Here is a 27,124-nt window from a genome sequence, read left to right as displayed (position 1 = left end):
AGAGTTTTCATTTTGTTTTTAGGGTAGGAATATGGTAGTATAAGCCTGTTTTTGTTCCGAGTGTGTTGGCCCAGTCCTCAAAATAAACCTGTGCCAGAGTTTGGAAAAGTTTTACCATACATTTTGGAATGCGGCTCCCAGAATCCTCCCTTCCAATGTTGCTAGTGGCCATGCTGGCTGGCAATTTCGGGATTTTAAGTGTTGAAATGTAGATCTTCCGCATTCTAGTCTGGTTTGTTACATCAGGCTATCAGTAGAAGGCTGGCATCATGAAACATTTCTTTCTTTAAGAAAATGTATCTCACAAAGAAAAGCATCACGAGAGAAAGAAGGCAAACTAGACACTTTTTTCTTAATGTGTTGTAAGTGCAGAGACTTGTCAGAGATCTTGTAGACATAAGAATTCTAGGATGTGTTGTCCTTAACCCAAAGCTGAAAGTCATATAATCCCATTCTTCATTCAGAAGAACGAAGGGGTGTTCATGTGATGAAGCTCCTAATCCGAATGGCACACTTTTTGTACATGATTCCTCAGCCCAATAGCAGTGATGGTCTGTGATTCCTCTGGCTGGGGAAATATGGGAGGCATGGTGTGGTGTTTTGAGCATTAGACCACAACTCTGGAGGACAGAGTTCAAATCCCAGCTCTGATATGAAAGCCCTTGGGCAAGTCACTCACTCTCAGAGGAAGGCATGGGCAAACCCCCTCTGAACAAATCTTGTTCATGTGATAACTTTCCCTTTCTGAAAGCTGTAAGTCGGGAAAGTGTTAATGGCACACAACAGCGACAATACCAAAAACCCAAAAATAAGCTTTTCCATGGTCCAGACTACTCAAATGGCCTACTGACATTGATGTTCTCAATAACAGTCAATTTAATATTTTAAGTGCCTGGATTTGGTCTGCTAGCTATGAACTCCTACACTAGAGCAGACAGCTCTCAAGTCCCCGAATTAAGCATAGCAAATGCATTATCTTTCATGTTTAAAAACAAACAAGACCCTATTTCCAAACGATTTCAGATCTCTTCTTTTCTTGCTTGCTTTTCATATTACAGTAGAGTCTCACTTATTCAACGTAAACGGGCCGACAGAATGTCGGATAAGCGAATATGTTGGATAATAAGGAGAGATTAAGGAGAAGCCTATTAAATATCAAATTAGGTTATGATTTTACAAATTAAGCACCAGAACATCATGTTATACAACCAATTTGACAGAAAAAGTAGTTCAATACACAGTAATGCTATGTAGTAATTACTGTATTTACGAATTTAGCACCAAAATATTATGATATATTGAAAACATTGACTACAAAAATGAGTTGGATAATCCAGAATGTTGGATAAGCGAGTGTTGGATAAGTGAGACTCTACTGTAATAACCTTTTACATGTAAAGGTTATTAGTGTAAAAAGCACACAAGAAAGAAGGCTTATTAAATAGAGAGTAATAGTATAAAGAATGGCCCTCGTTGCATTCTAAAGTAATGTATAACACTGCACTGAGACAAAGATTCTGCAATTATGTTTGCACTCTGCCACTGTTTAGCAGAAGTATCACTGTTGGCTTGAAAGCCTTCACAATGGTGACTCCTGAATATGTTTTGGATCTGTCAGGTGTAACCAACAGGTTGCCTTTGATTCCACTCAACTTTCTGTAATTAATTGAGAATTAGAAACTGAAGAGAAACACCTCTGGAGCAGACCAAAGGCCCACCTAGTGCAACATTTTCTTTTTGAACCGTGTCACAGTATGAAGCCAGCATGTCTCCTCCTTCCAGCTGGCTACCACAGGGCCATCCCATTTCATTATTGTGACTAAAGGCTGCAGGAAGCCCAGAACTTGCAAAAGTTTCTGTTTTAAAAGCTATGGCTAAACCTGTGTTGCATGAACAGTTGTTTTCTTTGTTGCATCTGTCAGTTGAGGTATTCAGTAAACCTAAAAAAGGGGCCATTAACTCAAAAGAAGTATCTCTGTTTCACAATATTTTATGTTGCTGCTATGTTCTTCAAGATAACTTCAATTTATTGTGACTCAAGAGTTAACACATAAAATCATAGAATCATAGAGTTGGAAGAAACCTCATGGGCCAACCAGTCCAACCCCCTGCCAAGAAGCAGGAAAATCCCATAAGTCCCCTGCCAAGAAGCAGAAAAACACCATAACGTTTTCTTGCCTGGACTTATTTCTTCTACATCTGAGAGGGTGTGCCTGGTCTGAGACCACCCAATGGGTTTCCATAGCTGAGTGAAGTTTTCTGAGTTGTCTGGACTCCTATTTCAACAATCATAATGTTGATTCACTTCAGACATTCCTGCTGAAATGGTTATAATTACATTTTACTGTTCCACCTAAATGTCAATTGTATCAGGAAGGATGAAGGGTCATTTTAAAACACTTTAATAAAGACATAAAATAGTAATGAGAACATTGTTTCATTTGGTAGATTGGATATTTTTTGTCAGAGCAGTGCCAGTTAGTGGGAATAGCCATAATATAATTCTTTTTTTCTTTTGCTTTTCATTTAAATCACTGTAAGGATACTTCAGTACAGAAATAAAATAAACAAAGCTGGTACATTTGCCCAGGGTAACCTCCAATTTCTTGCGGAGGGCACATTTTGATAAACCCAGGTTCAGATCTGTGCAATGTGTGAATTACCCATCTACAAAGCCTGTGTGTGCATTGCTTTCCCTCTCTTTCTCTCCTCCTGATGACATCCAACTTTTCATTGAAAGCCCATGGGCTTGCACTCGTGCCCTACAACTTTCCCAAATGGAAATAATTAAGAGGTGTCGGATTGATCTAGTCTTTTGCTTTGCGCTTTTACTCATTTTATAACTCCTGTATTTTGTCAGGAGCAGATGGATTTTATTTCTTCCGATCGTCATCCAAGCAAAAAAACAAGAAAGGTAGTGCAGGATTAAAAGAGTGACCTGCTGTGTGTGTGTTGGTGTGTGCATTGGTTTTTGCATGTTTAAAATGCATATATACATATATGTATATGCATATAAGAAGAAAACACTGTGAAGGCAAAAATATCGTCAACTTTTTGAAGTGATCAAAGAGTTCTTGCTGTTCTTTGGAATAATGAACTAATTAGCATCAGAGCAGAGGAAGGAGGGGGATTTTTCAAGTCTGGCCTTGAATCTGTCCCTCCAGTGTGATTGCCTTATGAACAACCAGGATTTTTATCTTGAATTTTCATGTCTTTTTAATTCACAAAATTCTCCCCCTCTGTCAAGCTACATGAATGAATAATGCCCTCCAACCCATTCCTTTCTCAACCTGTAAGAATAATGGGCATTTGTTTCCCATTTTATAAACCATTTATTTCTAATCACAATGAAAGTATTTCTGAGCCCCCAAGTTTGGGTTTTTAAAACCTTCTTTACAGTCTGTAATTCTCAGATGAAGATAAAAAATTGGGTGCTTAGAGCCGGAATCCATTATCCTGGTGAATTTCTCCTCTTCACTGATAAAAGGCTCTCAAGTGAACGAGAATCATGGCAAATCTCGTATTATCTCTCCTTCCTTGGCATAGTTAGCAACACAAGGGCTGTATATAAATGCGTTGAATAAATCACTACTGCAATACATAGCCAGTTCTTTTATACCACAAGATGTTTCTGGAGGAGGGGAGGGGTACAAGATTGTTGTTTTCTGTTGAGGGATGTAGCTTTTCTTGGAGGTACAGTTTTGAATTTTGCAATGTCTGACATGAGAGGAGGGTCCCTGGGGAATGCATGGTCCCTATATTCTCCAACTGTCCCAATTTAGCAGGGACAGCCTTGATTAATCTTCAGTTGTTCTGTACAGAAAAATGAAAAGGTTCATATGAAAACTATTTTTATTCCTTTCCCTTGACATTTTAGTTTTAGCACACTCAGAGGACTGTGTGTGGCATTCTGTAGCTGTTCCTCTGGAAGTTACTATAGGGTTGCATTGGAGAACCTAGCAAATACAATACGGAAAGTCCATTCATTGTATTCATACTTTCAGATAGCTGTAAACTGACTGGGAATGTATCCCCTGCAAATATGGGGTGATCTTCCTGTACAACGGCCCTCTAAAAGATATGATTATGGCTAGGTGACTTATGTGCCTGCTTTCTGATAATGAAGTACAATATCAGTATCTCTGTTCTCCCTTATTCTATACTGATTGTATATTGTCTGACCCGGATTGCTCTCCACAGAGCTCAGAAAAGTTACTATTGTGTATTCCAGAAGATTCTCTTATTCAGAATGGGAGCTTCTGGAGATGTAATCTAAAATAGTAACATCTCCAGCATGGTAGTGGGACTTCTGGAAATTTAGTTCAAAATAGTAAGTTCTCCTGATTCTGGCCTTGTTTTTTTAAAAGTAGTATATATGATCCCCTTATTGTCTCCTCAACTACTTCAGCAAAGTTTAATATTCTTCTGCTGTGATCACTGGTGAATCTCAAGTATGTCTCACTATCTGTAGAACCACCCTTGCTGCCTATTAGTGCTAATTCTCAGTGAAATACACTTGACACAAAAATGTTGGTCCAACCACCAAAATGGCTTTATCTCTTCTCTCCACCAATCCTTCTTGCACCATAGAAGGGAAAAAAGAATTGGGTCTTCAACTTGTTATATTCAAACGAATGTTCTATTTTTCCAAGGAGAAGATTTCTCTTCTCTCATGCATACGTACATTGTAATCTTTCCACATTTGTGGTCTTGACTTTTATCCATAGATTTGATCAAAAATGTCCTCATTTCTAAGAATTTCTAAGACCTCCAGTGTGACTCTATGGTCAACATCCTCCAGTCAATATGGAGGATCTAGTGACTACTAGAACAAGCACCTCTCTAGGAATCAGTAGTTTGTTCCACATTCAGCTTCCAGCAGATGTTGACTACAAAGTCATGCTGGAAGACCTAGAATTTCCTAGAGATGTGTTATCTCAGATTTTTTTTAAAAAAAAATCATAGTTTTTCACTCTCACAGGGGTCCTGTGCCCCTAACCACAGTGAGTGTAGAATACTGACTGCATATTTCCCCCTTGGTTGGAAAGAAAAAGAAGATACCTTGAGTAAGACAGTTTTGCATTTTCAGCATTATGAGCTACTTGAAAGATCAGGGGGTTTTGTGGGGGAGATTATTGGTGTAGCCCCTTTTAGCACCGTTTAGTTTTGGATTTCTTCCCAGGTTGTGTGTTTCTTTTCAAGTGGTTTTTATTTGCCCTGTTTTCAGTGTATACAGAGCCACAAAGTTGAATTCCATTTTATGTTTGGGGAGAAGATGGCTTCACTGCCTTTTACTTTGAGAAATCTGATGTTTTGGGTTTTTTTTAAAAAAAATAAAAGGACTAGGACAGTATTAGCTGAATTGTTTCTTTGTTTTGAAAGCAACTCAGGGCTGTTATATAGTAAACTGCCCAAAGAATAACCTTGAAGGAACATGATGCAGCTGGACTGCTGAAGTATAACGCTGTAATGCATCTTGACAGGCAAACACATGGGAACCATATGTAAGCTGCATTTAATAATTTGAAAGAAGGCCATTATACATTGGTTTAACAAATCGCTACTCTCTCCAGGGAGTAATGGATAGTCCTTTTATGTCATATCTCCCATTTTAATATATGGCAATGAAAGCCAGACAGTAAAGAAAGCTAAGAGGAAGAAAATCAACTCATTTGAAATGTGGTGCTGGTAAAGAGCTTTAGGGATTCTGTGGACTGCTAAAAAGAAAAACAGATCAAATGTGATCTCGCCCTAGAAGCCAATATGACTAAACTGATGACCTCATCACATTGACTTCTTTCTCCATCCTAGGACAGAGACCTGCAGAACCCTTCACATGACATAGGGCTATTTCCGTCAGGTCTCCATCCTGGAAGCATCCTAGGATGGAGCCCAAAGAACATGGGAGGATTCCCACATTCTCATTACTTAGAATGGGGCCAATGCAAGGGGAAAGTGGCGATGTGGGGTTCCGGGCAATAGTTTCCCCCACTGCCCCATGGGGAAAACTGTCAGCAAATCCCTCCACTGTCGACCATATTTGGGATTTCAATGTTGTACTTTGGATATGTCATGAGAAGACATGACCATCTAGAAAAGACAATAATGCTTGGTAGGACAGAACACAGTAGGAAATGAGAAAGACCAGATTCCAGATGGATGGACTCCACCATGGAAACCACAGTCCTGAATCTGTAAGATCTGAGGAGGGCTGTTGGTGCTCGGGTGACGTGGCATCTCCTCATTCATGGGGTCATCATACGTTGAAATTGACTTAACAGCAGTTAATAACTGCTGTTAACTTCTTCAGTGGGGAGGGGCATAGTGGCCTATTTTCTTTTTCTTTTACTTTGCCCATGAGATGATGTGACTCACTTGGTAAAGTAGAAGATAGGGAAAAGATTGATTCAATTAAAGAAACCATGTTCCTGAGTTTGCAAGACAAAGGCAGAAAAGACTGGGCTTTTGAAGGTTTCGCATTCATAAGGTGGCCTTAATTCAAAATTGACTTTAGTGGCAAATAACAACAAAAATTATGGAGGTCATTATGAAAATAAGGTAGAGAAAGCCACATTTATGTGAGCAATCTGGAGCCCAACAGAAGAAGGGTAAAAATATGAACAACATTAAAGTACCATGTGGTGGACAGTCTGTCATTTCACGTATGGGTGACACCAGTTTTTAACAGTCTGTAACAGATTATAGGACAATTATACTGTGTCCTATTCAGGGCTTAGAAAAATTACTCTTTGAATAGCATTTTCCAACTCTGCAGTATCCACTGTCAGAAAGTCCAATGAGTGGGATTCCAACTCAGGAGAAGAATGTGCTGACAGTATGAGCTGACCAACAGTTACCTCAGAGTGTAAAGTATGATACTCTCCTTCTCTGGAGGTTTTTAAGTAGAATCTGAATGACCATCTTCCAAGAGTGCTTGGATTGTGTATTCCTGCATGACAGAATGAAATTGGAGTGAATGGCCCTTACTTGCCTCTTCCAACTTGATGTTTCTATGATTCTGCAGAATCATGAAGCTGTTCATAACTGTAATTCCAACCACCATGTATAGAACATACTTACATGATATATGAAAATAATAAGATTAGTCATTCCACAAAAGCAGAAGATATGGGCAAGGTTGGATTGGCTTTGATAGTAAGACCATAGCAGTCTAAATGTATACACTGGAAGGATCTAAATGTAATGTACATACATAAACAAGAGAAATTCCAGATCTCAGAGGCAGTGTAAGACAGGAAAGGGTAAGTGCAGAGGGAGAATGTAATTAGGGTCAAGAGCTGATACACAGACATTGTTCCATCAACCCTCCAGATGGAAAACAAGCTTTGTGGCCTGTCATAGGCAAGCCTGAACTCCCAAGGCCCAGCCTGGAGCTCAGCTGGAGGTCATGGCAGGCATTCAGACGGAAGTCCTACTGTGTTTTTAAACAGAGGTCGAATGGCCATCTGTCAGGGAGGCCTTAGCTATGGATTTCCTGAATCCATAGAAGTTTGGACTAGATGAACTTTAGGGTCTCTGCCAGCTCTATGATTCTGTCTAAGCACAAAGATTTGCCCCTTCTTCTGTAAGCAAGTACTCCTTGAGATTGGTGATCTAGTCAGGGTCTTCAGAGTCCAGCTTTTTCTGATTCTCAAAACTGACTCAGCCTCTGATTCTGAAACTGAGTTCCTTATATTTTAGACATCCTTCCATGGTCATCATCATCATCTCTTTACGGCCAGGGCCCATCGTACCTTAGGGACCGTCTCTCCTTCTCCCATCATCGGAGGTCGCAACGACCAACCCAACGAGACTTACTTTATGTACCGGGTCCTAGAGAAGTGCACTTGGAAAGGACCAGTCGCAGAGCTTTTTCTATTTCTGCCCCTGCCTTATGGAATGCCTTGCTGCCCTATATGAGAGCCATACGTGAGTTAGGGCCTTTTACCCTCGCACTCAAGACCTGGCTCTTTACTAGAGCTTTTAATCTATGTTAATTTTATCAATATTTGTATTTATGTATTTTTATCCTTTACAATTTTATCTTGTAAATCGCCTAGAGCATCGTGGATGGAGGGTGATTAATAAGTAATTAAATGATGATGATGATGATGATGATATTTTAGACATCCTTCCATGGTCTATCCCTCCTTGCTGTCTATCCTATGAGGCTCCAGGTGTGGTCCAAAGAAAATCCTTCCAGACCTAGGGGCATTACGACAAAATGGGAAAATAGCCTCCACTAAAATCTTGAAACAAATTTAGGACTACAGCTCCCAAAATCTCCCATCCAGCAAAGTCTGTGCCAGATGGAGCTTTCTAACCGTTATAGTCTAAACGTATAGCATTTTCTAGCTTACCACTCACTAAAGACTTGCTTTCCAAGCAGTATGGCAGTGTGCAATGATAGTTTGATGCCATGACAGCTCAAGGACAAGAGATCCTACAAACCCTGGCTTGGATAATTGAGCATTAATTGCCCTGATCTGTTTCTTTAGACAGACAGATCTAGAGAGACACAGAGAGAAATAAATGTAGATATTTTGGGGGGTCATTTTGTATTGCTGCACTGAATTCTAATTGTATTAAATGTTAGCACCTCTCAAAATTGCTGTGTTTTGTGTTTGCTCCCTTCATTTTCATTCTAGTACACATTGTGTGTATGCTGACAAAGCAGATGGAGAAATACTTGAAGGCTGGGAAGTGCAGGGTAAAGGGCAATGTCAATAAGTCCCGTACAAAATGTACAAAAGAAAATCTGGAATGTGAAAGTAATTTGGTATCTCTTAATGCTTTTTAAAAAATTAGAGCAAAGGAAGAATTATGCACGTGACAGTATCAGCAGCATATCTGAGACGTCACAGTACCATGTGGAGGTAAGACATCTTATGTATTTATGTATATTTTAAATTTAATTTAATTATATTTACTACACTGTGGGTGTTTTGCTATGCGGAACAAACTGGAGGTTAAACACCACACGTTTGTGCATGCGCTCAAAGTCAGACTCATTCTCCACCCAAAAAGACTGACAGAATGGCTTGCAATCTGGAGAACATGACACAAAACAAGAAGGGTTTGAAAAGAAGGAGGAATAGGCAGAAGGCTTGTTAGAAAATTCTTACACATGTTATCATGGCAAAGAATCCTTTTGGGATGGAAAGTCCCAGAATCCCCCACCCATCATGTGAAAAAAGAGCTGCTTCTCCTCCATCAGTGGGACCAAGCTTCTTTCTCCTTGCCATAGTCTTCCATCTAGGAAGCACTGGAGCAACAAAGGGCGTAACTGTGTATGGCAATTATTCATATACAGTATTTGAAAACTATTGTTCAAATTGCACTTCAGAATTTCATTCTCAAGATAAAGACGCCCAGTTCTTCTAACTGTTCCTGATAATTTGGACTTTGCATCTCTGTTAATGTACTACAAAGTTATACTCACTTTTGTAGGAGCTACAGGAACCCGGTGGTGCAGCAGGTTAAACCACTGAGCTGCTAAACTTGCTGACCTAAAGGTCAGCGGCTCAAATCTGGGTAGCGGGGTGAGCACCCACTATTAGCTCCAGCTTCTGACAACCTAGCAGTTCAAAAACATGAAAATGTGAGTAGATCAATAGGTACTGCTCCAGTGGGAAGGTAACGGCACTCCATGCAGTCATGCCGGCCACATGACCTTAGAGGTGTCTACAGACAATGCCGGTTCTTCGGCTTAGAAATTGAGATGAGCACCAACCCCCAGAGTCGGACACGACTAGACTTAATATCAGAGGAAAATTTTTATCTTTATCTACAGGACACAGGTTCATCTTGTGCACTACTACAAAACCTAGATTCTTTCCATATTCAATATTGCCACATTAGGCTTTCCCATCCTATACTTGGCTGTTCACTCTTGACTTGTTTTGTTTTTGCATCTGGAAAGATATATCTACATTTATGTTTATTTTTATTGAAACTCATTTTATTAGTTGTGTCTTTGTTCTTTAGAGTTTTGATTCAGTCTTCTGTGGCAGGAAAGAGCAACTATAGTTAATCCAGGGATCAATTTGATATGACAGAGATTTGAGATCACAGCAAAATCCTATAGATGTAGCAAGTCTTCAATTCACCCAAGTCCCAGTAGACTTTCTTAGTTCTGGTATGGATCAGTTAGTTACTGATCAAGGGACCATTCAGACTACCAAACTACAGCACTATTATTCCATTTTAATCATTATAGTTGCATCATATTGAATCCTGGGGTTTGTAGTTTCAAGAAGTACTGGAGTGTGCTGGCTTCTCCCTGAATTCCAATCACACAATTCCATAGGATATAAACACGGCAGTTAAAGTGGAATAATAACATTGAAATTCTGTAGTGTGAACACACCCTAGCCTAGAAACTGATCTCATGGATTGGGTGTTTCACCTAATCTCTTGCAGCTTCATACTACACTAATAAACCATTATTCTACCCTGTTTTATTTTGTGTTTATTATGTATTGTGTCTAGAGACAAAAAGATTATAAGGATTCCTGTAGCACCTTTGAGACTAAATGAAAACAACAAATTTCTAGCTTAAGTTTTCATGGATTCCAGTTCACTTCATCAGATACAAATGGACTAGAGTCCACAAAGTTTCTTTTTCTCAATTAATCCCTAAAGATATTGCAGGATTCCTTTCTCTCTGCTTATGCTTTTTCAGTCTTTCAATGTACACTACTTTCTGATGTTAGCATTAGTTTGGGAAACTGATGTAAAATAAATACATTAAAACAAATCATCATTTTTATTTATTTTTATTTTACAAACCTTTTAAAGTAACTAATAATTATATCATTGTTGAAAACAGGATTATTAAAAGAATGTCTTCCTTTACACACACACCCCCCCCCACACACACACAATGGGTGATGTTCTACCTGCTTTTAAAAAATCATGTCTCTCTTAATCTGTTTCCTTTGCCACAAAACCATCATCCATCAGCACTTGACTACTTTTGTTCTGGATCGAAAAGAAGCCATGATCACAGTCGATGACGGCATAAGGAAGCTGAAACTGCTGGATGCCAAAGGCAAGGTGTGGACGCAAGATATGATTCTCCAAGTGGATGACAAAGCTGTCAGCCTGGTAGACTTGGAATCAAAGGTACAAACCTGTTGATGTGATAGCCTTGTTTGTCATAGTTGACAGGAAGGCAGAAATTGTATTTGGGGTCCTGGAAGGAAAAGCAATTTGTGGGTTAGTTCATCTTTGATAGCTGCTTACTGCTGCATGGGCAATGGTAGATAAAATGAAGAGCTGCATGAGCACCAATACATTGGGGGATTTGATTTAGTAATATTTGCTGTTGATTTGAAAGATTTTCCCTTTCCTATTTCCTCTTCCAGAATGAACTGGAGAACTTCCCTCTGAGCACAATCCAGCACTGCCAAGCTGTGATGAACTCATGCAGCTATGACTCCATCCTTGCCTTAGTGTGCAAAGAGCCATCCCAGAGCAAAGCAGATCTTCATCTTTTCCAGTGTGATGAAGTTAAGGTGAGATGAAAGATGTAAATGATATGATATGTTCTTTTTATGGCCAGTGGGTATGCTGGTTTAGGATTTTAGGTGCTATGGTCCAGCACAATTGGGAGAATCCATTTTAAGGTGGAATAGCCTACAATAGAGATGGACAGGACGCAGTCTTAGGTCTACAGGTAGCCCTCCAAGGCTTCTTCTGCAATGCTCAAACCATCCAGATTCCTTAGGCCACTGTCATGCTCCCCTGGAAAGTTCATTGTTGGACACATATATACTGCAGAATTAATACCGTTTGCCATAGTTTAATGCCATGGAATCATGAGAATTGTAGTTTTACCAGGTGATTAGCCTTCCCTGCCAGACAGTGCTGGTGCCTCACCAAACTATAACTCCCAGGATTTCATAGCATTGAGCCATGGCAGTTGAAGTGCTTCCAAACTGAATGAATTCTGCAACCTTTCGCATAAGACAGAGAAGGCTTACAACAGTTGAGTCCTCCCTCCAATCTCTCTACCAAAATCACAATATTTCAACCCAAAATTTTAGGGTTACACCATGTTTTGGATTTTCCCTAGGTATTTTAGACCCGAAAAGTAGCATTTTAACAACAAAAAGTAAGCAGATAGTTATTTCCTATTAACTTCTCATTTCAAAAAAGGCTCTTCTTCAAAGGAAAACCTGATTTTTTTTTCTCAGGGTTTTCGCTTGCTCCATGTGCACAACTGCTTCGATTGAACCATTGCCCTCAGCCTTGCCTCTGTAGATTGTTAGCCAAGGTTATTGTGTCAAACTGAATCAATTTGAGAGATATAAGAGGTGACATTCTGCTTACTTCTGAATAAGATGTTCTTATAAAATTCTAAAGAAGGAAATATTTGAAACTGCTAGGACTCCTATTTTGTAATCTTGTCCATGGTTGGATTTTTACCTTTTCCCTGCCTTGTTGATAGTTTCAGACAAGTGTTACCAATGTTTTCAGAAACACAGAGGTAAGTTGGTGAAAGGTGAACACAACTGTTGCTGGTGAGTACATCCAGCATTTACTGGTGAATATTATCCAGAAGTGGATGATACATTAGACCCTGCCTGTCCACATTCACCAGTGTGTATCTGAATTGACAGAACTTATTTTGAATTGTCAACATTCATGAGATTGTAAGCATTTAATAAGAAATGCATAATTTCATCTCGTTCTTGCTAAGCAGATACATATCTCCCCTCAAAATTGCACCTCCTGTTATTCTGTTGTCTTTCTAAGACATTGCACAAAGCCATCTGTTCCAGTTGTAGTTACTGGAACCATTCCAGTGATAGTAATAGGAAAACGTCTGGTTGACCCATGTGACTGCCTTATAGAATCTGTTTTCCCAGGACAATGGGAATAGAATCCAAGAATATGTCAGAGTTACGATATGTTAAGTGATGGTAATCTGAGTGTAAGCAGGCAACTTCCGCACTATCCACAGCCTAATGCAATTGGATTAATATAACATTGGCTGCTTCCTAAACTTTACTTGTTTTATAAACTTAGGACTAGCTTTGCTAGTCACAGGAAAGGTCCACTTAATACTTGTAGAATTTTATAGCAAAGATATCTCTGTATATGTAATAGAGCAATAAGATGGGATCTTTGACCTGCCTCTTTATATCAATTTCAGAGGGCATGGGACTTTAGAATATAGTAGTTTTTCTACAACAATCAGAATTACAAAGATAAATTGACTGAAGTCAGACTGAAGTGTTTCATTGGTTTTTAATTGCTTTCAGTTGCTTCCATTACATGTTTTGTTTAAGCTGCTTAAATTGTTTTCAGTTTTTCATTGATTGTGCACCACCTTAAAATCTGATACTAGGCATGTTAGGAATATTTGAATAAACCAGTAAGTACAAATCCATAAGAGGATCAATATGTTGGTTAGCAGTGTTAAAGCAGTAGTTTTCAAATGATGTTCTACAAAATATCTCATTGTGTGAAATTTAGGACTGGCCAATACACTGCAATAAAAGTCTACCAATGCTTTACTGTATTGTATATCTGGAGGAAATTGTTAGATATGTTTCATAGGGCATTCATGTTCACTTAAAATTGAATTTGGGCCAATCCTTGTTATATCTCCACATGTGCTAAATACACATGCCCAAAAATCCTTCCATAATATCAAAATTATGAAAGTGGTAATCTAAAGAAGGATGTCAATGAGATTTGGGGATTTAAGTGTTGGAAGACCAGAATTTAAATCTGCACTTGCCCAAGGAAATCCATGGATGACTTTGGATGAGTCACACTCTCAGCCTCAGAGGAAAGCAAACAAATCTTGCTGAGAAAGCTCCATGATAAGTTTCCTTTAGGGTTGCTATACATTGGAAATGTTTTGAAGGCACATAACAACTTAAAGAAGTAACTTTTTTTCAGGTAGACTAGAAGCTGATGCAGAGCTGTTCCTTTGAAAAATCACTGACACTGCCTCTTAAGAAGAGGAAATCAGTGAGCCCCAATGATCAAACCCTTACTTCAAAGTCTTGCTTTTAAAGAGCAGAACAATAAACCTTTAGCTCAAGTGCTTCCAGATCACGAATTCCTTGCCTGACTGGTAAAGACTTGAATGAGAATGTGATAGTTTTGGCTTCTAAAGAAGAGCAAGGAACACTAACTTCTATTGGCAAGCTCTTTTCCTACAGTTTTTAAACAGCAGCTGTTCTGTATTTACTTGGAAGTGGAACATTTGCTGCCTACTGAATACCTTTTTGCTAATGGGCCAAAAACCCCAAACAGAGCTTGGCTTCCTGCCATCCAACATCCGTAAATATTATTGACGTCCGTGGATAATGATTGTCCTGAGATGGTTAGCATGTAAGCAAATATGAGTTGTGAGTGGCATGTGTGCTGGAGCCATGTAATCAAACCCTGTCAGGAGAAACAAAAATGGAGTAATTGGATATGTGACAGGCAATTAGGACTGTGGCAGACGTAGGTTGAGGAACTCTTTCATGCCCTGTTTGTTTCCCCATAAGAATTGTGAGATGCGAGTGAAACATGACAGTCAAGATGCCAAACTTGATACCCCAAAATGACTGTCATAGGAAGCTGCTCAGATGGGTTTCTATCTACAATGTATCCACGAGAGATGCATTCCTGAACTTCGTATGGATACTAATAACATGAACCATATTCAAATAAGAACATCTGGCCAGGAATACAAGGCTCATATAGTATACTGATATTGTTTATGGTACTTAGTAGCCACTCTCTAGAGCAGAGATTATCAAATTGCAGAGCCCTTATTGAAGCAAAAGTTTCTCTTGGAGTCCCAATAAATGTTTATATATTATATGTTATATATAATGTGTATATATCAGGCATGGGCCAAGCCAGTGGCAGATGGATGGAAAGTGTTTGTGGAAGGAAGGAAGGATCGATACAATACTCAAAATGAAGAACAATTTTAACCAACATAAACCTAACAGTATTTCAGTGAAAGAACCCTGGGGCCATCCAGTCCAACCCCCTTCTTCCATGAGGAAAACACAATCAAAGCACCAAGTCTGTACCCCTGGAAGACACTGCTGATGCTGTTGGTTCCAGCAGCTCAAAACTTTAATTTCCCTGCATTGATCAGAAGGAGTAAAGAGGAAGAGTCAGGAAGCAGCATGGTGCCACAGTACCCTTATCACCTGCAGAGCCCCAAGGGCTCCACGGAGCACAGTTTGAGAACTCCTTCTCTAGAAACTGAAAAAAATGTATCATAAAAAGGTTTGGTTGGATATTGTTTCCTTACCTGTCTCCAAGTACCAGAGCTCAGGCCCATTGAAGCCAAATGGAAGTAGGTGAGGAGAGACAAAAGATACTTTTCCCCATTTATGCAAAGATTTTGTAGCACCTTTGAAGCTGAGAGAAAGAGGTTACAGTTTAGTAAAACTTTCTTAAACTTAGTCTAGTAGCTCAAACTAGGTTTATGGAAGCTTAAGTTACAATTTCTCTCTCTTGGTTAATTTCAAAGGTGGTACAAGATCCCTTTGCATACTCATATTCCAGACTAACATGACTATGTCTCTGAATTTTCCCCACTGTGGACAATAAAGTTACGGAATATACTGCTATAAATATATGGTCATGATTACTGCTATAGATAGTTTTGCAAGGATGTTAGATCCATATAAGAAGGGTCCTACAAGCAACTACCACTTTTGCTACTTGTATGGAACCATGGAGACCAAACTATCAGCTGCGGGAAGAGACAGTGCAAAAGTATGTATTGCTTATAGACTTTTAGCTGGCATCTAGGTACCCATTAAAGATGCTGCAACACTTGGACTTTGGATCTAAGACATCTAATGTTCCTACAATATATTTTTGAGTAGATAGGAAAACCTCATTTGCATTTCTAATCTTTAATTTAGGGCCCATTCAACATGCCAGTTTTTGTCCAGTGAATTTCAGGGACAGCTGAGTAAAATTTATAACTATCTGAGAATGTAGTGGCGGGGAGGCAAACAGCTTCAATGTTTTCTGTAGCTTCTTGCAATGACAGCAGAATCAGGAGAAATGATGCAATAGTGCTGAATTGTGTGCAACTTGTACAATTTATTTAGCCTGCAGAGTTCAGTGTTCCTGACTGTAGGGTAATTTTCCTTGGGACAGCTGTTTATTTTTCTTAGTACAGCATTCACACAGCTGTGTATATAAGGAGATGGAGCATTCAGGATATGTGCCCCAATTAAAAATCCAGTTTTTGCATCTCTTTAACTGCTTCTGCTCCTGTTTCCATTTAGGCAAACTTTGTCCATGAAGATATTGATAGTGCAATCAGCGATAGCAAAGGAGGGAAGCCAAAGAGGAGACTTGACACACTCAGGTAAAACCTTAAGCTTCAATTTTGTCAATGTTTTGTCATATGCCTTCTATTAAATCATTGGAAAAAGGAGCAAAACATGACCACAGAGAAACAAGAGAGGAGAATCCTGTGGTTTATGAGAAGACCAGAGAAAAAGAAACCACAGAAGCCACGCATACTCCACCTGTAAGCAAAAACTTGAGGTGGAGCGGGAATGTCACAAAACCCTGAGACAAACACATTTATTTTAGCACTGGCTTTTGTGGATATTTTAACATGAGTGTTCAAGGATTACACTGACTGCTGTCTGAGGAAGTGGAAAATTCATGTTAAAATAATATGTATCAAAGGTACTGCTTCATTATTTCAACACATCTCCACTAGTTTCTATTTGATGCTGAAGGAGATGGAACACATCTGTCTCTCTGACATCTACTCCTTAGACTGCACAAAAACCAAACCCCCATGAAGACTAACATGCCTAGTAACTGTGTAATGTTGGGAAAGAAAAGCAGAAATTGGAAAATGCACTGAGCAGAATAATCCTTAAGAGCTCCCATGTTGGTGGAGAACTTCAGCCTGAGGGGCTGGGTTGAAGTCACGCCATATTTCTGAAAGAGAGAGGGGAGGATTTATACTCTCCTTTTCTTCCACAATGGGATGCAAGGCAGCTAAAAAATATTAAACCAGATTACATAAAATCTGATTTTACAGAAGTTAAACAAATTATGGAATACCTGTATTATTAAACCTATTGAAAAAAATAGTTAAAAACACATTTAAAGCATAACTTCTAATATATGTGTGTGTGTGTGTGTGTGTGTGTGTGTGTGTGTATAAAAATACAGCACACCCTTTTGGGTACATATTCCAAACCATATGGGAAAATATATACATTGATTTTAAAAAACCTTAGTGATGCATATTTGGGTAATATCGCTCCATTGTATGAATATGGCGTTGCTTTGTTTTGCAAGTGCTTCTTATTCAGCCTCATTAAAAAGGCTTCTCCTTTGAAACGTATTTATAATTTATTGATGTTGCCACATATACCGCACCCCACAGAGAGACCTGATAATATATCTCAGATTTCAGCAGACAGGGATGTTCCCCACCCACCCAATTGCTTAATAAACCACTGGAAGATGCTTCTTTTCTTTCTTTTAGTGTTTCAGTGTTGATTTGTTCTTTCTGCTGCTTAGGATGATTTCTAAAGCTGACAGCGCCATTCCTCCGCCTCCGAGAGCGCCCGCTCCTGTCCCCCCAGGTACCGTCACGCAGGTGGATGTCAGAAGCCGGGTAGCAGCGTGGTCTGCTTGGGCAGCTGAACAAGGCGACTGTGAGTGTTGTGGAAACGTTGATCTAACCGTGCAAATCAGAGATTGCCAATGTTGTGTAATGGGCCTGTAGTACCCACTGCCTTGGGCTATAGGTGACCGACTGACCTTGCTTGTCAAGAGATGTAAAAACCATTTGCAACGTCTCACCTTCTTGATGGGAAAGGCCAGCTTGACAGTATGATGAAAAAAAATGGTCTGTAGGAAAACTGTCCATTTCTGATGAACCTCTTGATAGAATAGAGACAGAACACTTACATATTACATAGTAAGCTTATTTTTAATAGAGATAACAAATAATTGTTTCACAAAAAAGACATTTCCAGAAGAAAAAAAGCAACAGCAGTGTTTTATGGGGAGGTAAAAAGGTAAAGGTTTCCCCTGACGTTAACTCCAGTCATGTCTGACTCTGGGGGTTGGCGCTCATCTCCATTTCTAAGCCGAAGAGCCGGCGTTATCCATAGACGCCTCCAAGGTCATGTGGCCGGCATGACTGCATGGAACGCCGTTACCTTCCCGCCGGAGCGTACCTATTGATCTACTCACATTGGCATGTTTGCGAACTGCTAGGCTGGCAGGAGCTGGAGCAACAGCGGGCACTCACTCTGCTCCCAGGGTTTGAACCTGGGACCTTTCGGTCTGCAAGTTCAGCAGCTCAGTGCTTTAACACACTTCACCACTGGGGTTCCTTATGGGGAGAGGAGAGTGTATTTTGCATAGAAAACACTGATTATTGCCACAGACATTGAACTGAACACAAACACCCATCACCTCACCCAAAGGGAAGAAAACTTTAAAAATTCTCCATTCTTGCAGCATAACAATGTTTATAGGGGAAAATGGTATTTTGTATCAAAACATTGTTTCCTGTCCCAAACTGGAAATATCCTGAAATGCAAGAAATTACACACAAATACTCATCGTCTCACCCAATGGAAAGAAAACTTTGCAATTCTTTATTCTTGTATATGAGATGAAATAAGCAAGATCTATAGCTCTGTGTTCAACCCCTTGGGAGAATGGAGGCAGGGCTCTTACATATTCCACAGTAAGGCTATTAAAATGTATTAAGCTAAATTCTGCACATGATTGATATCACAGTTTTTCTGTTTTGCATAATTTAGGCACATTCCTGGAACACGTTTCCTTTGAACCCAGTAAGATGATTGATGGACTGAACTTTTACACAGCCCAGTAACCAGAACTGTCTGGGAAATGTATAGTCTGTTAAAATATAACAATAACAGGAGGGAAAACTGACTAGAGAAGCACAGTATAAAAACAAGATTAAATCAACAGCAATATTTCAGCATATTGTAACAACCAAAATTGTCAAAAGCATTAGGGTGCAAAGGTGGAGAAGTACAAAAACAGAACACAGGGTTGCTGTACAACGCAGAAGTGTCTGTTTCTGTAATGTCTTCTTTGAAATGTCTTCTTTGGAAAAGGGAATGGGGTCAGTGGAACCATTTATCATCACGGCTCTTTTCGCAATATGCACACATTGTCCTTGGTGGGTGAAGAAATCTGTCTTTCTATTATTGTTATGGGTCCCTTTTCTGAGATGATAATGGAATATTACAAGTAGTTCCCTGTCAGTGCTCTGTTGGATGGCTCACCTCATGTTGTTATTTCCTTAGTTGAGAAACCCAGGCAGTTCCACGAGCATGAAGAGACAGCTGAAACTATGGCAGCCAAGATTGACAGAGATGTTGTAAGTGGAAGAAAACTCTGTGTGTCCTGGATGTGTGTGCTGTTCCTTTGCTATGTTGCTCAAACCAGATGAGTTTTTGAATGCTGCCTCCCCCTCCAGTTCTGCTTACACAGCAACTATTTCCAGCAAGAACTTTAAGAAGCTGCTTTTTTATATTATAGTTCCCAGGATCCTCCAGCTAGCCTAGGCACTGAAAGATTCTGGGAGCTGAAGTCCAGAAAACTTTTCCAAGCTGTGATTAAGGTTTTCTGAAGTGGGAAAAGGAGCAGAGCAACTCAGGACTACAATGCCCAAAATGCTCCAGCCTGTATGTGCACCAGGGATTTAAGATGCAAAATGGAATAGAAGTAACACTTAGTGAGCCTGTGAATATATGCGTAATGTGAATTACATTGATTCTTGCTGACTCTATCCAAAGTGGGACTCTGATTTGGATATTCATTCATCCATTGCTCTACTTTATGGGGAAATAGCATGGATAAAGCTACAGATTAAATAGCCTGAAAGATATGCCCTGCTTACTAGAAAAGGACTTCCTTGACTACTTCCTTTGGTCAGCCACAGAACAGCAAGCTGGACCTGTGCTTTGGAGAGTCTCAGAGTTTCTGTACATTACACAACTATAGTATTATGATTCCACTTTAACTGCCATCGTTCCAACCCATTGATTCTGAGCACAGAGAATGCCCAGTTATTGAGCTGTAATGCCTCACCAGACTACAAACTCCAGGACTCCATAGGATGTTTCCATGGCAGTCACAGTGGAATATCGCACTATTACTATGTTGTGTGGTTGGGATATCAGTCTCTTGAGAAAGATGCACAGCCTACTTGATGGAATCACCATATCTCCATTGTCAAGAAGACCAAACCGTGCTCCTTCCTGGTGCTAGCAAGGATTCTGGCTATCAATCTTTTTCCATTAATACTGAGCCCTGGCCAGAAGTGTGATGGGAACTATTTCCTCCTCTGTTGTGAGGAAGAAAAGACCGAGACGACATTACATTTATACATGCTTAATCCAAAAAATAATAATATAAAATATATGGCAGAGGCAGGAATAGTGAGCCCATGGACAATATGCTATGCTTTCCTTTTTTTTTTACAGCAACTCCTGACCTCCTCTCTCATTTTGCCTTGCTTCCACTATCTCACCAATCCTGAGCAATGCAGAAAAATTTCCTTTTTTCTGTCCAAAACTTGAAACCAGAAGTCATTTCTGGTTACGTTGAATGCAGCACTGCTGCTTTTGACATCATCCAGCCTGATGCGAGGGGAAGACTCAGATTAGTTAACTCTCCATGGATGCATGTCATAATGTTTTGATTGGCTAGCAAGGGTGTGCTCGCTTCTTTCCAGTACATCCTGGAAGACATCCATTTCTTTCTACCACATTTCACCTGTTTTGCAAGAGTATATGCTGCTAACACAATTGCTTCACAAGTCTGGAAGTCTTTGTAGATGGATAAGAAATCTGTTATGCCATTACCTAGCATCTGCAAGGCATTTCTGTCTCCCTTTCTCTCTTTCCCTAAAAGGAAAAGATAACTAAGCCTCACCTAAAGCAAATGGTTTTCAAACTTTTCTAACTTCAGGGAACACCTTCTACATTTGATTGTGAAAACCTGGCTTGTCTTTGTTCCCTTGCTTTTGACTCCCATCACTTTGACTGAGGCTTACAGTGTCAAGAGTCAGATGCCAGTTAACAAACAAAACAGAGTTTATTCCAAAAATAAGCCAAAAATAACATAAACACAGAAAATATCCTTGAAACACTTCACTTATCAGTGTTTCAAGAGTAGTTTGGACAATAATAACTCAAAAACAAGCCATGTTTTCCCATGCTGGCATTCAATAAAAAACTAAACGACGCTTCAATGCAGCTTTGGAGAACAAATAGAGTTGACTGCTAGGAAATATGCAAAATAAACGAAGGCTAGAAACCTTCCAGAAACTGCAGAGTATAACTGAAAGTGCAAAAGCCTCTCTTGGCTTCAAACGGTTTCTGAAAACAGACAGCCGGCTCTGCGGATTTAAAGGGACAGTTCCCAAAAGAAAAACAGCAAACTGTCTAGAAAACAAACAAACTAGAAAAGCAGTAAAACTGCTTCCACAGTGCAGATAAAGCCGAGAGCTTCAAAGGGATGATGAATAGCCGTCGTCAGAAGAATCCAAGGTCAGGTCAGGAGGCAGCAGCAAATTCCGAAAGGCAAACCAGTAGTCAGAAGCCGGGAGTAGTCGTCAGTCAGAAGGTGTAGACAGAAGCCAGGTCAAATTCAATCCAAAGTCCGAAGAGGGTGCAGTCATCCAAACCGGTCCACGATAAGACACAGCGAGAGCCAAGCCAGATGGTATCAGCAGCTAGAAATAGTAATCAGAATGCAGTCCAGGGAAACCCACACAGTTCCATCCCTCTGCTGCAGAGCAGTCCCAGATAACTTACATCCGAATCACAGTCCAAGTCCAGTCTTCACGGAAACACAGAGATCCCAATGGTGCCTCAGCAACACCTTGCCACACGCAAAGTGCAGTGGCCAAACATTCCCATTTTATTCCCCTTCCTCCTGGGTGACCAAACACTCACACCCAAACACCAGGTGTCCCAAATCTATTCAGAGTCCGAATTCCACACAGCTAGAGCTCGTGGATCTGGAGTACCTAGTAATTCGTTGGAGTCCCAATCATCCTGCCTACACTTAGCCCCATGAACACTTAAAGAACCATCCTCCCTTCTCCAAGCATCCCAAGTGGGATCAGCTCCTGTTCAGTAGTATCCATAGGCCCCAAATCCCCAGACATCTCCGGTGGCTGTGCCCATTCAGTGCCCACTTCCCCAGCCACCACCTGTTCCTCAGCATCCATCTCCCGATCTGAATCTTCCTCAGAAGATCCCCCATATAGCTCTCTAAGTCGCTTCCTGCGCAACTCCTCCAGTGAACCCTCATCATGAGGGTTTTTTCTTCCTCTACGAATCCCATCACCATCAATCATAATCCCCGAAGGCGCAGTCACAACACACAGTAACTCTGTGAATTAGAGGCCTCCAACTTGCAGAATAATGTGAGATCTGTATTCAGGTCCCAGACAATTCAAGTTTTGTGTCTGATTGAAAACTTTATTTGGCTTCATTGTGGAGTCTTCATATACATATCCAGTTTCTCCTTTAGTAATCTTCCCTGATGGTCCACAATTTGGAAAGCTGAGTAAGGAAAAATTACCTTTATTTAGCACCCTAGGCCCAGACAGAATGATGTTATAATAATAATAATAATAATAATAATAATAATAATAATAATAATAATATAAGAAGAAGAAGAAGAAGAAGCAACTTTATTTATACCCCGCCCCCTCTCCCTGGAAGACAAGAATTGTATGTGAATGGGAGATAACAAGCAGAAAGAACTTTAGGATTTCATAATCTCAAATCTTGCATAGTGAATGGATTTAATGGAGAAACAGATAAAAATATAGGCTCCAACTATTTGGAACTGCCAGGCCTATTAATTCTAGCTTGTGTCATTTCCTGGAGATGAATGTCTCTCCCAGTCTCATGCATGGTTTCTAATTCTGCTAAGGTGACTAACCATACCACTGCGGTAGTGGAACTTCTGACATTTCTGAACTCCCTTCTCCCCGCTTCCTTTTTTCTCTAGCAAATCCTAAATCATATTTTGGATGACATTGAATATTTTGTTACCAAACTTCAAAAAGCAGCAGAAGCCTTTGCAGAGCTTTCAAAAAGGAAGAAAACCAAGAAAAATAAAAAGAAAGGACCAGGTGGTAAGGATCTCTTCTTTTGCATGAATAAGGTGTTTGGGATGAATCTTCCCAAATCTGATCTCTTTTGAAAGAAAAGATAGCCATCATAATCTGTATATACCAGATAAAACCTTGGAAATATGTACAAAGGAGAGGAAGACACTTAGGCCTGGTTAACATCTCCCCAATTGCCTTATTTTGTTCTGAAACTGGCAGAAAATTGTGCTGTCACTTTTGATGTGTAAAGATAAACTGCCCGTATTTACTCACGTCTAATGCGCCATTGAAGCTAATGTGCACCTTAGTTTCCAAAACCCTGAAAACAAAAAAAGTATTTGCTGTGCACTCTTTGTCATTTGTCCAAAAAAGGTATGCATTGCAATTGCTGCCTGCTTAGGATTCCTTCTTTAAAAACAAAAGTGTTAGAGCATCAAAGCTTCCAACAATTGTAAGGAAAACCTTGGGATGCATCCAAGTTGTAGAATGAATCTACTTTAATTGCCTTGGTTCAATGCTATGGAGTCCTGGGGACTGTAGTTTTACAAGACATTGAGTCTCTTTGCCAAAGAATGCTGGTAGGTAAAAGTTTTCCCCTGACCTTAAATCCAGTCGTGTCCGACTCTGGGGGTTGGAGCTCATCTCAATTTCTAAGCCGAAGTGCTGGCATTGTCTGCAGACTCCTCCAAGGTCATGTGGCCAGCATGACTGCATGGAGTGCCATTACCTTCCTGCCTGAGCGGTACCTATTGATCTACTCACATTTGCATGTTTTCGAACTGCTAGGTTGGCAGAATCTGGGACTAACAGTGGGCGCTCACTCCGCTCCCTGGATTCGAACTTGTAACCTATTGGTCCACAATTTCAGCAGCCCAGCGCTTTAACACACTGTTGATGCCTCACCAAACTACAAATCCTAAGATTGCACAGCATTGAGCCATGGCAATTAAATGAGAGATGACATCCCTCAAATAGGAACTCAAGGTACTGCTCCTGAAGCAGCTTCCCCTTTGGTTTTGATTCATCACTGAGATTATTGTATGACACAAATCTAATGTGCACCCTAAGTTTGGAGAGATCACTTAACAAAAAAAGGTGACATTTAGATTTGCGTAAATACAGTAGTATAGCCTGCAAGGGGGATTTGTGAAGTGAATTAGCTCCCATCCTTATGCCATCATACACATGTTTTACATGCATCTTGAGGCATTTCTAAGTGGTATCTAAAGTCGCAGGGGCCTTCTCCCACTTCATTCTCCTCTTTCATGTATAGAGCTAACTGCCTTCCCTTTTGTGCCATTGGAATTAAATAGAAATTCTGTTTCATGGTTTTGTCTTATTCTCTAGAGGGTGTCCTCACTCTCCGTGCAAAGCCTCCATCTCCAGATGAATTTGTGGACTGTTTGCAGAAGTTTAAACATGGATTCAACCTTCTGGTAAGTAATATGAACATAATGCAAAATTGTTTTTCATTGATCAATATTGTAGTCCTATTTTATGTTCAAACTGTGTTGCATTTGTTTTAAATTATAAACTGCCTTTAGTCTGGGTGTTGGGGAAGATGAGAGATAAAAGTGAATTCTAACAATAATCCAAAGCCGCCTTCCCCACTTTCCTTATATATTTTTGTCTGCTCCAAGCTGGCATTTGATGCTCTTTGGCAATGTAATTGAAATGAGGAATATGTTGCTTCCCCTTTCCTCTCTTGTGTCCTCTCTTACTTTTCTCCATCAATTTCTTCCTTCATTTTTGGATCTTTGTTTGCTGTTACATCTCAGTTAGGCAAACGGTGGTCTGTTAGCATTCTAACTATGTTTTGAAAGTATGAAATGAAGTAGGGTTTCAAAACATGCTGTTATTGCTTATAATATTTTCTACCAAATTATGCAGTGTGTAGTGAGAACCATTTGGAGATGCAGACCAACTTTGCATGCAAGGAAAAGCGGGTACAATAGAGTCTCACTTATCCAACATAAACGGGCCGGCAGAACGTTGGATAAGCGAATATGTTGGATAATAAGGAGAGATTAAGGAGAAGCCTATTAAACACCAAATTAGGTTATGGTTTTACAAATTAAGCACCAAAACATCATGTTATACAACAAATTTGACAGAAAACGTAGTTCAATATGCAGTAATGCTACGTAGTAATTACTGTATTTACAAATTTAGCACCAAAATATCACGATGTATTGAAAACATTGACTACAAAAATGCGTTGGATAATCCAGAACATTGGATAAGCGAATGTTGGATAAGTGAGACTCTACTGTACTTGAAAACTCGGGGTTTCAGAATTGTCCAGGCTTAGACATTGTGTACTATTCTGGCCTTTCTGCTATCAGCAGTATATTTGCTGCTAATGAGGTATTGAATTTTTGGTGCAGCCCTTTCAATACAATCTAGATTAGTGCTTTAGTCTCTTCTACTAATTGCCAGAAAAAGCATTATTTCCTTTTCTCTCTTTTTCCCTCTCTTCTAGGCGAAATTAAAAGCACACATCCAGAATCCTAGCGCACCTGAATTGATTCATTTTCTGTTTACTCCTTTAAACATGGTAAGAAATGTTCTTGATTTAAAATAACACATAATTAGAGCCACTCGGTTCATTTATCTAACTAAGTACTATGTAAATAGTGGTGATAGATACAGGATGTGTGTCTTAAAAAATACAGGATGCAGAAAAAAAGTTTTATTGCAGACATCTTGCCGATCCAGCTCCAAAGGTTGGCCAAGTGTAGGCTAACAAATAGGGAGGATCATTGTAAATATATGTAGTCAAATGACACTGGCAAAGTTTAGAGGCATACTGGAAACATAACTCCACTAATGTAATATTGTTTATATATAAATAAATAGGTAGATAAATATATATATATTCTTTGTGTGTTATTTGTCTCTTTTTAAATGTCATAGGTGGTACAAGCAACAGGCGGCCCAGAACTTGCTAATACGGTCCTCAGTCCCCTTTTAACAAAGGATACCATAGATTTTTTACGCTATACCGTTACAAGTGAAGAAGGGCAGCTATGGATGTCACTAGGTGACACGTGGACCAAAGCCAGGTACATGGATTTCTTTATTAAGCATTCAGACTTGATTTGTATTAAGCATCACTGAACGATTGCCCTGGTTTTTCTTCTTGTTATTATTATTATTTAGTGTTTGCCTGTGCAAGTGAAGAATTGCATTGCTTGCTCTGGGTTATTAATCAATACTTTGTTACCCTTGTTTGTTCACAATTTCCTAGGATATAAACAACCCCTTGATAATTAAAGGCCCCTGTATGTCAAGAAACCTTGGCAAGGATGTGTCCTGATCTGTAGTTCTGCGGAAATTGTAGATTTTTCATGGGCTGTTTTGAAAAGAGGGTGGGGGGGGGGGGAATTAAAAAACTTATTCCAACTATTATTTGTCCCCAAAATTCATTTTGGAGTCTACTTTTAAAAAATCTGTATTGAATTGATTCTTGGGAAAAAGTGGTTGAAGTGGTCAAGCAGGCTTCATGACAGCTGGATCACCTGTTCTCTTACATGCCATCTTTCTGACAATTTAAATAAATAAAAGCCCCCAATCTGTGTTTATTTAATATGAGCCATTTAATTCCTATTCAGCTGTTCTCTATGGTGGATTAAGGAAGTACAGGAAGGTGTGTGCTAGTCCCATTACCTCTACAACCATTTCCATAACCTATGCAGGCAGGGCGATGGTCTGAAGAAGAGAGGCTCTTCTCCTTGTGGGGACTCAACACAATTTGATACTATCAAAAATTATATTTTTTAAAAAAGAACAAAGAGCCCTACAATGTTACAGGTAGACATATTTTTAGTAGTGGGCTTGGTTTCTTGCATTGTTCAGTTCCTTTCTTTCATTTGAGGGCTGTCATTCATAAAAGTAGTTGAATTTTAGAATCTGAAGTCATACCTTTCAGAGGAATGAACTGGAATATGAATCAAGTAATAAATTTGAAATGCCTGAGTC

General features: G+C 39.6%; 1 protein-coding gene across 2 annotated transcripts in view; it reads left to right on the top strand.

The window, feature by feature from the left end:
• The window catches only part of eps8 (EGFR pathway substrate 8, signaling adaptor), a 158,252-nt gene that overhangs the window by 96,465 nt on the left and 34,663 nt on the right, over positions 1–27,124 (top strand). For both annotated transcript variants that reach the window (XM_008118629.2, XM_008118628.2), the window contains exons 4-13: positions 8,809–8,876; positions 10,966–11,127; positions 11,370–11,519; positions 16,275–16,357; positions 17,539–17,675; positions 19,314–19,387; positions 23,041–23,167; positions 24,491–24,579; positions 25,626–25,700; positions 26,060–26,208. In XM_008118629.2, coding sequence (XP_008116836.2) covers positions 8,809–8,876; positions 10,966–11,127; positions 11,370–11,519; positions 16,275–16,357; positions 17,539–17,675; positions 19,314–19,387; positions 23,041–23,167; positions 24,491–24,579; positions 25,626–25,700; positions 26,060–26,208 — 1,114 coding nt within the window. The remainder of the gene's footprint in view (positions 1–8,808; positions 8,877–10,965; positions 11,128–11,369; positions 11,520–16,274; positions 16,358–17,538; positions 17,676–19,313; positions 19,388–23,040; positions 23,168–24,490; positions 24,580–25,625; positions 25,701–26,059; positions 26,209–27,124) is intronic.

Source organism: Anolis carolinensis, chromosome 5 (assembly GCF_035594765.1).
Source record: "Anolis carolinensis isolate JA03-04 chromosome 5, rAnoCar3.1.pri, whole genome shotgun sequence".
Lineage (NCBI taxonomy): Eukaryota > Metazoa > Chordata > Lepidosauria > Squamata > Dactyloidae > Anolis > Anolis carolinensis.
The sequence above is the reverse complement of the archived record's forward strand: the minus strand, read 5'-3'. Positions and strand labels throughout refer to the sequence as shown.